This window comes from Kwoniella newhampshirensis, chromosome 5 (assembly GCF_039105145.1).
Source record: "Kwoniella newhampshirensis strain CBS 13917 chromosome 5, whole genome shotgun sequence".
In the NCBI taxonomy this organism is placed as follows: domain Eukaryota; kingdom Fungi; phylum Basidiomycota; class Tremellomycetes; order Tremellales; family Cryptococcaceae; genus Kwoniella; species Kwoniella newhampshirensis.
The window spans coordinates 889,376-904,090 of NC_089959.1; the positions used below are offsets into that span (position 1 = coordinate 889,376).

A 14,715-nucleotide genomic window follows, 5' to 3' on the forward strand; every position below is an offset into this window, starting at 1 on the left:
GAGGTCGTCACTGCTGCCGCCCATATATAATCTCAGAATGATGTCAACAAGAAGGAAAATCAACCAACGTTCTTGGCGGTTCAAGAGCTTAGACCTACCCTCGAATGTCAGCTTAGGCCCTGTCGCAGTAGGGATGCTGACCACTTACACCGTCGTCGTGCTCAATAGTGAGCCATTTACTCAGCAAGGTCCCAGAAGAACACCGGCAGCTGAGAGTCGGAGCGGATGACAGAGTAGGGGCAGAGAGGTTGGAGGAGAGCGGGGACGAAACGAGTGAGGATGGTGAGGAGCGATGTGAATGATCGGTTTGGAAGACGAGAGGGGCGAGTATTGGAATTATGACCAAAGCACTCATCAGCTGCAATCAGAAAAGGCTGGCATGTCTGAGTAGGGAGTGAAGGGAAAGGGCGAAAACGGAATGATTTGGGCTAGTTTGTAATGATCGACATCGAAGAAGAGAGTTTGGTCGTAATGGAAGACAAGACATGGAAGAAGATTCAAGACTCACGCCTCGTATAAAAATCACCCTTCCCTTGAACTGTGCGTTCTCTTTCTTCCTTGCTTTCCTTGTCCTTGAGTCTATCCTGAGATATCTCCTGATCGTCTCAAAACGTTTGCTTGAGCACTCCCCTAAGAGGTGCAAAATCTGACTTTGAGAATTGTGTGAGAAACAGGTCGACACGATGTATGTGTCGCTGCAGTGAATTAATACAATAATATAGTTGATTGAGCAGTGTGATGTGACGTTATTGGGATCGGAAGAGCCAACCGGATAGAAAGAACTCTCGTCGTTGAACGAACGTCCAGCTGTATCGAAATCCACCCTCTGCGTGGAACTAGTGGTGGACCTGGCGGATATAGCGATGCGATGTCAAGGTGATGGGAGAGACAAGTGATCCAGCTCCCTGCAGGGGGTTGGGATGCTAATGTGCAGGGATGGACCCGGTCTCGATCCCGTAGTCGAGGGGTGTATATCTCGGACTTGGGGAATGCGGGGATGCGTCGTTTGTTCGGAGTCGTGCTTGTTGCTCTGTGTCGTGTTGAGAGAATGTATGAACGGAGCCAGGACGGAGGGAAGGCGGGATGTTTCAGCAGACCACCCCAGTGCTTGTCCGTTGAGGGTTGAGGCTGTATTGATACGATCAGCACCGATAGTGGAAGTATGGAAAAATCAAAGTGTTGTACGTACGAGGTGTCAGGGCGAGCAGACGAGGTGAGGTATTTTGGGGTGAGGGGTTCAAGGGTGATGAGTAGCAGCAGTAGCAGCAGCAGCAGGGGCAGCGGTAGTAGTCATGAAAACGTGTTTGAAAAAGAAGGGGTGGATGATGGGAGTCGCGTGTTTCCACAGGGGGAGGAATGAAATCTCGGGAACGCGTCAGGGGGGAAAGAAACACAGGGCAATTAAGCAGGACAGAAAAGTGGGAGATCAAAGAAAGCCGCAAAGACGAACGGCCAGTGAGACAAGATCTGGAAAGGTAAACAACGGTCAGCTTGGAAGACGACCGCACCGACGACAAGCAGGAACAAGAGGACGAGCGATGCAGACCACATCTGCATCGAGGTCAGAGGCCGTCAACATGACCAGAGCTTTGTTTGCATCGCCACTTGACCACACACAAAGTCCGGCGTTCACGTGCAGTAGCTTGAACTTTTTGATTTCATCTCAATCAAGAAGCGAGACAACTGAACTTTGAAACATGTCGAGTGACGCACCTATGCCAGCCAGCTCATACGTTTGCTGCAGTAATGATGATGATGATAGACGATGATGACTCTCCCGTCAGATGGCAACGCAGCAGGTTAGCGCAGGTACACCCGAGCCGGTCGGTCTCGACCCTCTCCGGGATTGCAGCTTTCTTTTCTTGTGGGTAACACCCCCAATGTGAGATAGGTCGATGGACGAGTCTGATATGACGTCGACTGAATTGGACAAGTTGGGTTGTGATGTCTGCCGAGAGTACGATGAACTTTTCGTGAGAAGATGAGAAAAAAATGATGCGAGGAGAATAATGAAGAGATATGCTGCGTGGGTAGAGATACCAGCGATCAACAATCGGATCATGTCAACATTGCAAAGATCGTGAAAATCGGGACAGGTGATGAGAATGATCCTCGTCGGTCTCGAGGTATGGTCATGCTCACGCCAATAAGATTCAGCGTGATGCATGTGATTGGGTCATAGACCGATGGTGATCATCAACCTTGTACAATGCATGACTGCCCCGTAACAGGTTGTGAATGGTCAAAGGCATGTTCGTCGAGACGAATTACCATTTACACGATGGTGAAAAGCGAGGTTGACCGTTCCTCGTCCGGTTTCATGCAGACCCACGAGATCAGATCTGAGGGTACGACACCGTCTGGACGAAGCGTACTCAACCATCACTACTTCGTCGTACGCGTGCGATCCCATTTACACGAGTAGCAAGGGACCGATGCAACTCCCGGACCGAGAACAACAGCTCATCCTACTCACTTGGTGCTGTTATGGTCGACGATGCTGTTGATTCCGATGTCGATCTTAAAGTGATCCCGAGCAGATGTTATGATGGCTTGAAGTGACGTAAAATGCCTTTTGACTTGATTTTGGATCTGGTACAGTCGCTGGTCGTGTGCGCGCGTGTCTTCGTGAATATGGTATGGATATGGCTATGGATATGGATATGGATAGGGAACGCGCAGGATAGGGTTATGCATTCAATAAGGCTGATGATCAATCTGACAACAGCCATCTTATCCTTTGAGCTATCTTGGTCGTCCGGCGACAAGTGATATCGGGGTGGATGTAAACATGTAGAGTAATCGAGACATGAGGCCTTTCAATCCATGTGTGTTTGGGGGTGACAACTCCATCCGCAACGCGTAAGCTGTGTGTCCTCTTCTGACAAGCAGTGCGCTTTCTGTGCTTATAAATCCGCTGCACAGACAGATTGTTGTACGACATACAGCTAGTCGTCGACAAAACAACACAGTGGTGTCAATGATGAGCGGATTGATTGGATTCGTCCGTGCGGACGTGTTCCATACGCTTGCTCGAATGTGTGCCACACAACTCTCGCCGATCTGAAACGCTACAGTATCATACGCGTCTGCACCCACACAATCATTGCGACGCGTTCTTATCCAGCATCGCTCACAGCTTGGGGCACACTGGACTACAGTAAAATACCGGTTTACATATGTATGGCACAGTCCTTGACCCATGAACGACTTCAAGGCTGATAGCATAGTGCTGAGGACTGTTACTGACGATTCGTGTCTTATTTCAGAAAACCTCGTGAGCAATACCTCAAGAGTGACACAACGAATGAGTTTCTTGCAAATTCAAGCTAGTCCATTCACGGTTAGTCAGTCCCATGCCGTCGGGTCGTATGGGCGAATTCATGTGGCTCAATCGGATACACCTGCAACAAGTGTGATAGTCGAAGGCGAGACGGTCGTCCCCCCCTGCGGATATCGTTGTCCTAATCGTACTCGTACCAACCCCAATATTTACCCCCATTCACGCATTCAATAGCACGCCCGGTGCTCTCGGATGATATGTCATAGAAAACATCTTCTCGAGCGCTTTTATGTCTCACTGTGGCTCATGGATATTGGAGACTTGAAGACATCATTTGACTAGATTGAACTAGGCGAGAAGAAGTTGACGTGTTTGCCGACGAATGGGAGCCTCGAAGCTCTGACACTCCCATCCGTTCATGTGGCCAAAGTCCACGCGTCAGGATATCAGCACGGTGTGGGATCCACACGCAGCACAAGATCAAACCAAGCTCTAGCGTGCTTGGCTGGACACACATCGTTGACGATATACTGTACATATGAGCACGCATCATAATCTAAGACGTCTATAGTGTCGATACAAAACGAATCATATCTCAGTAGCTCCATGATACGACGATGACACGGATCAGACCATATGTCTCGTTGATTTTACATCCGGAACGAGAGCCAGCGCACCACGAACGACAAGAGCGGCTGGAATGTAGTGATGTCAGTCTGGCTCAAGGCGTACAAGCATGTCCCAATCATACTCACCATATATCCAATGCTCACTGATCTGCATGCGGAAGAAGTGACAGCCGAGCTCGGAGTGGTGGTCGGCGCGCTTGAGCTCCAGGGACCAGAGCTTCGATCACTTGTTGATGTCGCAGTCGGTGATGCATTTGAGGTAGAGCCAGGCGATGAAGAAGATACGGCTTGCAGGATACCCACTTGCGCACCATCCCGAAAACCGTATTTGTCTTGGTAGATTGGTATCGATTCGAGACTGGTTGGTCTCGGCATATTATTCCCGCTGAGAGACAGGTTTAACGTATGACTCAAACAGGTGTCAAGATGGCAATCGTCGGTTGACTCACTCTTTCTGGAAGATGTACTGCAGATCAATATCGTCCAGTCAGTCTCGCGTCAGTAAGTCGAAATAGAAGGAAAGATGGGATAACTCACGATTGGTGCTTGAGGTCTTGGAGTGCAATCTGACTCACAGAGTTCTGGTGGCGAGCCAACAGGTATCATGTTCAAGTTGTTTGTTTGGCCGGAGACCTTACATCGGTACAGAGCGTTATACTATGGCCGGGCAGTAGGTCAATTTTGATTGATTTTAAAGACAGTAGCTTTGCAGCCAAATAGAGGTTACTGACAATTTCATTGCCGTATCCTTCACCTGATGCTGCCTACATATGCCAAAGTGACGGCTTCAGCTGTAGCCATTCCCATAATTCATAGGAATGGTCGGCTCGCCAAATCTCGGCGTGCAGACCTTTTTCCGGCCTGATCCTTAAGACTCCCCTGGGCGATAACATCAGACAGCGTATCCGCCCCCCCCCCCCAACTTTGCTCCTCGTGGCCTATCTTCACTGATGTTCTTTTCACTCGCATCATTCTGGATCTAAGTCACAACATCCCAAATCCCACAAAACTTACCTGATGTATCCAGTTCCAAGTACACAAGCACCCATCCTGTCCACACTCCGGCAGCCCACTAGGTATCTCATATCTCGTCAGTCGCCACCACGGACTCGTGTGGTTACAGCTGATGACCGTCATATCGCTCGGTCGTAGTTGCGCGACATTTGACGTGTACGAAATGGCGAGACAGCTACCTCCGAAGAGGGACCTGTTGGGATTGGGTCCCCGGGGGTTCATGTTGTGTAAAGCGCCCGGTGGTCCGTTCTGTGAAAGAAGAGCAATCGTCGTCAGCTCGGATGGCCAAAACAGGACGCGAAGGGCGAATAGATATGCAATGGAGGATTGAGCTTGGAGACGGTGTCGAGGGTACAACAAAACTGGGAAGATGAAGCAACAACAGCGAGAATCGAGCGATCTGCTTCGGTCCAACACTCACCGTATCGTCACAAGCATATAATCTCAACTGATTCGGATCAGGATTATTCGGATCCCCCAAGGTCGTCTGTTGTCTATTACATTGCAGTTCGCCGAGAAAATCACCCCCAGACGGCAAGTCCAGAAACTTGCCAGGAGAAGGTGGATATGATTTGAGACCGTGGCCGAACCATTGGGCTGTGGTGAAGTTCGAGGCTTCTTTGAGGGGATTAACGGGTTCGTTGTTGTTGTAGTTCTGAGTGGAGGCTGGCGGGGGAAACCAATGAGGTATCAGTCTGGTGACACCGCCTCGACTTCTTTGCGAAATGTAGCAAACGGGGCGGAAGTGACGGACGTCGCTCGAATAACAAGACTGAATCGATATGATCGTCATAACCACTCACAATCCGCTTGATCAGGATAATTCAATCCAAACATCGCCTCGTGCCAGAGAGCGATACTAGGGCCATTTCAGCGTAGGCACTCGCAAGATCAGCTGTAAAAGAATGACTCACTGCGCTCGGGCGAGAGGAGCCAGCAACAGGCCCAGGGGTACAAGATTCGTCAACATAGCTGGTATATCGGGTCAAAGTCAGTGCGTTGTACACCTGTATCTTTTGATCTCGGACGAAGTGCGTTTCTATCGTGGTCTATCTCTTTGATGGTTGCCTTGAGGATACCTTTCGCGAAGAGACTCGGACGGTCCTCGCTGACTGAGTTTTAGTGATGAACCAATGAGGGATATGGAGTCAGAAAGGTGTTGCAGTAAATGCACATCTCAAAGACAGAAGCAAGATCAAGTGTACTGTACGCTTTGCATCGATCCATACAATGTCGACGCCGTCCGGAAAGTAGCACGATGCCATTACACCGGTTTATACGATATCACTGTGGTCGAACAAGACAACAAGAGGGGGCAGTGCCGTACCCATTGAAAGGTTAAAACGTCCCGCGATCAGTTTTAGTGTAGTCTCGGTTTCGACAACACTAATTTCTCACGCTCCGACATCACCCTTTTTCACCGAGGGGCACAATCCCCAGGAGACAGGTCGCTTGGCGCTGGACCAGTGGACACTGGCGTGCATTGTGACGGGACTGCACAGCTCGTGGTGGGGTGGTAGTCATGCATCCGAACCCGTTCTTTTTGTCGAAGAAAACCCAAGGCTGATCGGGATGTGGCTTGGCGTCGTACTAGTCGCCATCCGAAGCCACGAAAGATGCTTCATTCGTCAGTACCTTGTACGAACATTCTGCCTACACCTATGCACAGTCTGAACGATGATGTTCACAACTCATCGCTGCTGCATCGATGCGTGAGAGCACAGACGCTTCGATCTCATCTGCGTGCGCTTCGATCCTCTCAAATACTCTCTCAGGCAGGGCTTGACTTGTTCTCGTCGCCATCATGCACAATTGAGCCATTCTCAACCGATGCCAGTGGCAAGTGTCTGACCGAAGGAGAGTTAGCAGCGAGTACAGATAACACAGAGGGAGGTCATTCAGGAACACGGTAACAGCAGCACAAATCAGTACAGACGAGAGAGGAAGGGCATCGGTAACAGATTCGCGTGTCCTCTCGTGAAATATCCATTACCATACTCACATCTCTCTCTACCTACCTTGAGACTCTCCACCCCTGTGATTCTTCGAAGCCAAGCAACCCCCTTCGACGCTGACCGTTTGCTAGCACGCTTATCTCTTCTCGTAAACTTTCATTTGGATACATGAACGCGAAACATGCTCTACGATACAGGGAACCAAACCACGATCGCGAGTGAGAGGACGAAAAGGGCAAAACATGCGAGACAAGGACTATGTATGAATGAAAATGTGTGGTCTTGGTGTTGATATAGCGAATGGAAGAAGGATTACGACAAGTGGAAAGAGCCACCACCATCTCGCATAGCTCTTTGAATCTGTGCGGCTAGGATCTCCTTCGTCGAGTAATCGGGCATCTTCAGATACTACTCGCAACAAACCTTGTCAGCATGAATAGCAAGATAGCTGGCGAACGACGACTACTCACCTGGGCACAAGTCATGACACTCGGCAGATAGTCATCCGCCCTGAAAGGAGGTTCATGTGGTTTGCGCACGACCGTGAATGGAGGGGTGAGGCCTCTGAAGCCACCTATCGGCAATTTAGGAGCACCAGTGATGCTGACAGTGATGCGTATCAGCCAGGTCCGTGGTATCAGCCATGCACAAGAGAGCGACTTACAACTGAAGGAATTGCCGTCTTTCATCCTTGTCGTACGAGACCATGACATCGATGAGATTCTGTACAGCTCGACTGTCGAGATTATATCCATGATCCGCCTTGAGAGCTTGTTCAAGGGCTGCGACTTTGTCAGGCCTAAGTCAATCGCCATGGCTGAACCGACTCACTTTCTCGCGACCAATCCTCCTCGGCGTTACCGAATAACAAGCCCAGCTCTTCTGGAGAAAAGATCTGCATGTCCCTGATTGAGAAGATCATGGAGAATCCTGATTGATCTCAATTTTAGCTAAAGATCCACTTGATAAGGAGGTCGGGCTCACCCTCTTGGAAGGCCTTGACCTGCGCAGCCACGCCCGAACCCAGAGTAAAATCCAGAACTTTTTCAAGGTATTCTTCCAGGTTTGAATCGTCGACGTCGATGTGAGCCCCGCGTTGCTTCAGCTCAATGTCGTAACCGGGCAGGGTGAAATCGAGAGACAGATCGGCAAGCTTGGCACCTCCGACTGTGAGAGCAGCGAGCTTGTTGCGCCTTGAGGACGCCGGCTAAGCGTGGTCCACTAAGTCAATGCTGTGCCTAGTGATGGATGCTGACGAATCACTTACCAACATGAGCGCCTCGATCTCCCTTCTCGCATACAAATAAGCCTGTAGCCTTTCCAACGATCTAGCTAAGGTACTATCAACTGCCTATAGTTTGCGTCAGCCATATTCGCATCAAAGCTCCAATCCAAGCTCACCTTCAGAGTGGAGATGTTCTTCTTGACAGGTTTGCCCAGTATCAGCTTGAGGAACACCTTATTCAAGTTGACGTCGATGATCCTGGAATCCAAGAGTGCTCGACCAGTGAAAAGACCGAGCGTCTTGTACCACGAGAGCCGGGTTCTACAACAGGTCCCCGCGTCAGTCATCTCATGCTTACCCGTAGACAGTTACTAAAACTCACCCATTCGCCGAGTCCTCACCTATCAGAGGGGAAGGGAATAGGCCTCTTGGGTGATACACGTATATGCCCTCCTTGCTTTCATCTTCATCCCGCCACAACATCAATGCCCGTTTTGCGAACTCTTTCGAAGCGAGGGAGTAGAACTCCAGCGTAGGCCCAAGACCAGTTCCGATCTCGTCAAAATACTCCACTTCGAGTATCCCAGAGGAGGTCCCATAGAGCTCGAGAACTTTGGCGCATGATTCGAGCAGCTGGGATCGAGAAATCCGAACTTTCTGTCTCACCAGTCGCGCAAGGTGAGAAACGTCGTCTCTTCTACTATTGTTGCGACTGCTCTGACCAGATTGAGATCTAGAGATGAGGCGACCGTAACCAAAGGATGTAGATTGCAGGAAGGAGTACCGGGTGTCAAAGGGGAATAGGAAGGAAAAGTGCTTTGGAAGCTCGACAGCCCATTCTGGCAAACAGTTGCTTGATTATTCTGTCAGCATGGTACCACTACGTGTCATGACTTGATGCTTACCTTGCGACGATCATGGTCTCCTCCAACTGCCGTGTCAATTTCGCTGTGAGCTTATTATTCACAAACAGCTTCTCATCCAGTTGCGTATCGGCTGTGCCTATTGCGCCCACGGTCTCTCGACCTTCGACGGATAGGTTGTGCACTACACGGAGCAAACGGAGGATCTTAGATGTGGGTGTGCCAGGTTCAAGCCCTGCGGGGAAAGTGCTAGTCACCGACGCTGGAGACAAAGCTTCGACAGGCGGCTCTGAGCCATAATCAGTCGAAGTTCACCCTGTTCTGCTTTGCACACTCACTGTCTCCACCAGGTCCATCAACCTTCTTGAACTTGATGGTGACCGGTAGGTTGAAGACGCCGCCATAGCTGTTTCCACTATGGATCGTGTCTTGATTCTTATGCACCGCGCCGTAGATAGTATCCTCAAGCGAAACCGCATTTCCGTTGATAAAGAACTCGAGATGCCAGTCAACAGGAGCTGTTTTCACAGCACCCGCATATGAGGCGGTTCGTGGTGTGGTAAGTCCACCGCCCGAGATTCCGGCCGCAGCTGAAGACAGCGGGTTCTGCTGAGGTGTGGCGACTCGGGTGCCCTCAGGTGTCTTGGCTTCAAGTCGGGATCCATCTTCGAAACATTGTCAGCCATCCAAAACAAGAATAGAACATCAGCAGCGCACGTACCTGGAGCGACAGACATGTTCACTACTCTCTCTGTTGGACGAGCAATCTCTTCGTCCATATCTTCGTCAAAGACCTGAATTTTGGGCGCAAGATCAGTCACATGCCAAGACTAATCAGTTTGATCAACTCACTTCAGCATCATAGTCTTCCTCAGAATAATCATCGTCGAAGTCCATATCCATTGGCAAGTCAGGAAGGATTGTCGGTTCGGGTGCACTCGATGACATGGCTGCAGTCGCAGTGGTAGGTGAAGATGCTTGAGGAGCGGGGACGGCCGCACCGCTCTCCCCACCTGCGGTCACGCCTTGAGCACTGAGTCGAGCACTACGTCGCCTCTGAACCTTTGGTGATTTGCTGGTCCCTGTTGCAGACTCAGCAGTACCTCCGCGTTGCGGTACCTCCTCACTTTTGCCGGTTGTCACAGGGGCGCCCAAAGTCAGTCGAGGATCTGAAGCAGCGGCGACTGGACGAGATGCGGATCCAGAAGCACTAGCAAGTGCATCGAGGAGTCGCGAAGTCCCGGAGCCCGAGGGACCGCGTCCCGGCATACCAGCGGCATAGGCTGCAAACATACGAGAGAGACCGTTGCCGTAATTCGCGTCAGCAACTCGAGGTCGAAGGTAATCGTGTAGAGCTTGCATGGGCGCAATGGCTTGAATGGTGACAGTAAGTGTGCTGACATGCTTGGGAACATCCTCCCCATCGTCTGCCTGAAGCCGGATACGCATAGTCCTGCTGAGACTCGAGGCCGACGGCCGGGCGGGATCTGACCCTCCTCCAAAGGCGGTTTCAACTTCGAAGTTCTCAAGCCTGCCCAGACTCTCGTGGAGTCGTTTGACCAGCATTGTAAGTGGGCTTGGGTTCGATAAGGTCGTGTCGGAGAAGATCTCGGATAGCATGGCTCTTCTATCAGAAGAGGAGACGTCGCCATCAACGTCAACGAAATCAAGAAAACCATCAACAAGCCCGCTTTTCAGAAGCTCGAAGCTTGAAAGGGCTTGATCGGCGCTACAGAATTGAGAGGCAATGGCGCGAAGGGTATCCCGAAGCTCTGCTTCGGAAGATTCAGATCGACAGAGCTTTTGGACCAATAAAGCGATATCGTCAAGGACCTTCGACGCGGCGTGCTTGTGGTCACCTCCAGCCTCGAACACCTTCTTCGCCTTCAGCATACGAGCTCGAATGATATTGGCGTCGTTGGGATCGAGGAACGAGCTAGACGAAGATTTCTTCGGCGTTGATGGGTTACTGGATGACTCTGCAAGTAGAGCAAGAGCGCTAGGCAGACCGGAAATTGCCAAAAGCGGTTTCAGGTCCTCAGACACCATGGGTGCAAGGGCATTGCTCGATGGTTCTGCAGTAGGAGTGGTAGCCTCTTCTGGCTCCGTTTTCACCGCAGCAGCTTCCCGAGAGGCCTTTTCCTTTGACGTTTCCGTATCCGCGAGCGCATCTATCTCGAAGACTACACCTTCCCGGAGGAATGAAGCTTGATAAACGTCCGGTAATTTGGTAGCCAACAGCTCGACGATTTGAAGCGCATGGAGAACAAATATGGGGTTATCTCGCGCTGAGATGATAGCGCAAAGGAAGCTGGCCATGGGTACAGACTAAACGGAACGTCAGCGATGAACCGCACAGCGGGGCCTTCGACAACGCCTCACCTTGAGAGTTGCCCTCAGTTCTGCTGGCTCGGCGAATGCAATCGCCTTGACCAGTCCAGTCAATACTTTGGTCCTGACGCGCGACATGACCGAAGCAGCGTGCACATCCACCAGGACAGGAACCACCGCTTTGATGAAACGACCAGTGAGGATAGGGTTTGACTTGAGGAGTTCCAGGCGTTGCTCCGTTTGCACTTCGACGTTGTTCCTCACTTTGCTGATCGTAGTTTCTCGACTGAGCGACGATCCAGCTGTCGGTGTCGTGGGATCTCCAACAGTGGAGAGTGTCGCATTGCCGCCGACTGGTGGAGTGCTGGGACCGGTCGAGTCACCCGGAGAGGCCGTAACATCCGCAACTCTACTGCTCCGTCTGGTGGGTTTCTCCGGGCGCTCCGATCGGTCTGATTTGCGACCTTTCCTGGCTTTCGCAAGACTTTTCTCGGTGTAGCCTTTGGAATCAAAAACACCGTCTCTTGGCGCAGGTGGCAGCAGCTCGCAGATCAGAGCAAGAGCTTCTTCCACTTGATCTTTAGGCCTGTGGGCTAGGTTTTGCAGTACAGCCATATCTGCTACTCCGCCAGCCAGACCTTGGCCGCCTGATGAATTACCTTGTTCATCCTCGTCATGTGATGGCGGTAGGACACCAGTCAAGATTTGGTAGATTGTCGTAGTCATGCCAGCTTCAAGGAATGCAATCGAAACCTTGGGTGATCCTCGTGCAGACGTTGTGAGGGCTTTGAGTAAGTGTGTATAAGTGGACGGCGAAAGCAACGGAGATCCACCCGAGGGCATAAGAAGGGCATTGACAGCAGTAACAGTCGGTACGTCGAGAAGTCCTTCGAGATGTTCGGCGTTGTGCCGGTATGCTTCGATAGTACGCACGACAGCGAGAGTAGCTTGCTCAACAAGGCGTTGATCTCCTGAGCTGAGGGTATCTCGGAGGATTGGGAAAACTTCTTTCACCTGATTGTAATGTTCACTCGAGATATTACGGCAGCAATTGGCGGCAGCTGTGACAGCTGTACGTTGAACATTGGTCGAAAAGAAGGGCAGATAGCCCAAAAGTGCCCCAAGGCCTCCTTCTCGAGCGATTGCTGCTGGATACTCCGCGGATATCTTTTCTAAAGTCTATTGCAAAGTCAGCGTTAGCCAAAAAGCGTGAGATGAAACGCAGTGTAGACTCACGCTGAGGGTCTGCTCGGCCAATTCGATGTACGATATCTCCGTGAGCTTGGAGCAAAGTACTGGAACCGCACCGAGGTGTACTAGAGTGTGGCCCGAGCCAGGTAGAGCCTCCATTAGATGGGCAAGACATCGGCACGCCAAAAGCTGGCATTCCATATCGTCTTCGCCTCCGCCACCACCTAAGACTGGCATCGCCCCTCCGGAGCTTAGAGCCAACGCCGCGGCGAGTTGCGCGTCCTCGTCCATCTCGTCCATTCCAGGTTTTTCGTCTTCACATTCGGCTTCATTATTGATATTAGGTTTACCGTTGAGGATAGCAACAAACTCGGTAGCAAAGGAGGTAGGAGAAAAGGTGCCACCGAGGGTATCTTCGTTGCTGACCAACAGAAGTTCGCTACACTCACGAAGCGCTCCAAGGCGAGTACCGATGTTTTTCGACTGAAGGTTGTTCTTGAGCCGCTTGAATCGGTTCGACAAGCCGGACATGATGCCTCCGAACGCGCGGAAACCAGGACCGAACAGAGCAGCGGCAGTCGCTTCGTCCATATTGAGACCGCTCTCGGTGGCGAGACGAGCGAGACGGTCGTAAGCATTGCCTCCAGCTCCTCCAGATCCTCTGAAACCTGGACCAGTGTTTTCCTCGCCATCTTCATCGCCATCCTCCTCATCGTCGTCGTCCTCTTCGACATCCTCGTCGCCATTCTCGTCATGCTCTGACCCCTCCATATTCTCATCGTCGTCTTCATCGTCCAACAATGCTGCCCTGTGAGCAGAGCTCGAAGACTCATCTATCCACAGAGATTCATCGTCCAACTCATTGCCAACGAGGTGTCTTGCAGCTGGTGTACAGTCAGCTTTCATATCGTCGTAGCTTATCCAAAGTCACGTACCAGTATCGCCCTTCTTAGTTCTATCACTCGAGGAGCCGCTGGGGCCAGTCCTCTTCTGTCTAGGGCTGTGCTACGATCAGTATCGTAGCCTCACTACAACAAACATGCTGCCACTCACTTTGCTTTTTTGGGCATCTTCTTCTCGATGACGGGATCTCCCAGCTCGAGCGCTCCAGCCTTGCCTCTTCCTTTCGAATAGTTTGCGGCAGCTCCGTCTGGCTGGGCACGATTCTCAGATTTATGTCTCAAGTCGTATCTCCCTGTAGTCGAGGTCGCCGAAGATCTCTTGGCTCGTTTGCTGGGCGGAGGGACCTCGGCAGTGGAAGGTATAGGCTCAGAAGGCGGGGGAGTGGGAGAGCGAGCAGCGCGTTTCTTGCCCTTGCGATCGGAATCAGCCACTAAGTTGTCCGTGATGTGAGAGGGAGGGTTGATGGGTGTTGAGCTGGGATTTCGAGCCCTAGATAGTTGCAGATGGCGCAATCGATTGGTGAGATGTGTCATTTCCATAGTCAGCAAAGTTGATCCTCGGGCAATGGGGCTTGAAGTCGAACAGTGAGATAGAAGAGAAAAGGATTGAGGTCAATGGGACATGATGTAGAAGATTTCCTTTCGGAGCCTTGTCCGCAGTGAAGCACGAGCCCACACATAACGGCGACCGGTGCGCAATACCATACTGAACCTGAAACACACACGGACACACACTCACCTCTTGCTACTCGTTGAGTCCGTCGGACCTGCCTCCGATAAGACCTTTTTCCTCTCGTTGCCACTCGTACTACTCGGTGAATTTGTGTCTACGACAGAGTTTGCGATGGAAAGGCGAGTCGAACGCCGAGTAATTGAAGCTAGATGAGCTGGTGTGGATTCCGGGACCGATGTATCGTACGTTTGTTCTGCTTGACGCTTTCCTTGCCGTCCTCTACGACTTGTGTTATCTTGGTTCGTCGACGCAGCGCTACCCAAGATGATGTCGCTTTGTTGGTGGTATGTCTCACTTGCAGTGACGTTCGAGTTCGTGTTGGTAGCTTGTTCGTGTTGGGTTGCGGAACTTGATAGATGGTGGCTCAGATGCTGGTTCGTATCGTCGTTCATTTGTAGATATGGTTCGTCGTATGACCGTCTCTACGGCGATTGGTTGGAAAGGTAGGTTTATGCACCTGGACGGTTTTCGATATGCGAGAGCGAGGTTGAGGAGGATGATGATCGGTGAAATCGTCGATTAGGTTGATAAGGGCTGTTCAACAGCTTGCGCTAATGTAGTGGTGAGGAAAGAGTTGGCACGACATGTG

The 14,715-nt window shown here is 51.2% G+C and overlaps 2 protein-coding genes across 2 annotated transcripts; both read right to left on the reverse strand.

Annotated features, from left to right (window-relative positions):
- Positions 1-3,933: 3,933 nt before the first annotated feature.
- IAR55_002903 (uncharacterized protein) lies at positions 3,934-5,896 on the reverse strand (the record flags this gene model as incomplete). The annotated part of the gene is made up of 8 exons (XM_066946014.1): positions 3,934-4,297; positions 4,362-4,378; positions 4,450-4,569; positions 4,644-4,676; positions 4,927-5,175; positions 5,348-5,592; positions 5,730-5,785; positions 5,841-5,896. The coding sequence occupies 8 exons, from the start codon at positions 5,894-5,896 to the stop codon at positions 3,934-3,936; spliced, it is 1,140 nt and encodes a 379-aa protein (XP_066803515.1).
- Positions 5,897-7,193: 1,297 nt separating this feature from the next.
- IAR55_002904 (uncharacterized protein) lies at positions 7,194-14,518 on the reverse strand (the record flags this gene model as incomplete). Its single annotated transcript, XM_066946015.1, has 17 exons — positions 7,194-7,289; positions 7,352-7,484; positions 7,546-7,663; positions 7,713-7,811; positions 7,866-8,088; positions 8,149-8,232; positions 8,283-8,427; positions 8,489-8,959; positions 9,012-9,258; positions 9,308-9,634; positions 9,691-9,763; positions 9,822-11,297; positions 11,352-12,479; positions 12,537-13,375; positions 13,427-13,491; positions 13,545-13,964; positions 14,133-14,518. The coding sequence occupies 17 exons, from the start codon at positions 14,516-14,518 to the stop codon at positions 7,194-7,196; spliced, it is 6,330 nt and encodes a 2,109-aa protein (XP_066803516.1).
- Between the last annotated feature and the right edge of the window lie 197 nt (positions 14,519-14,715).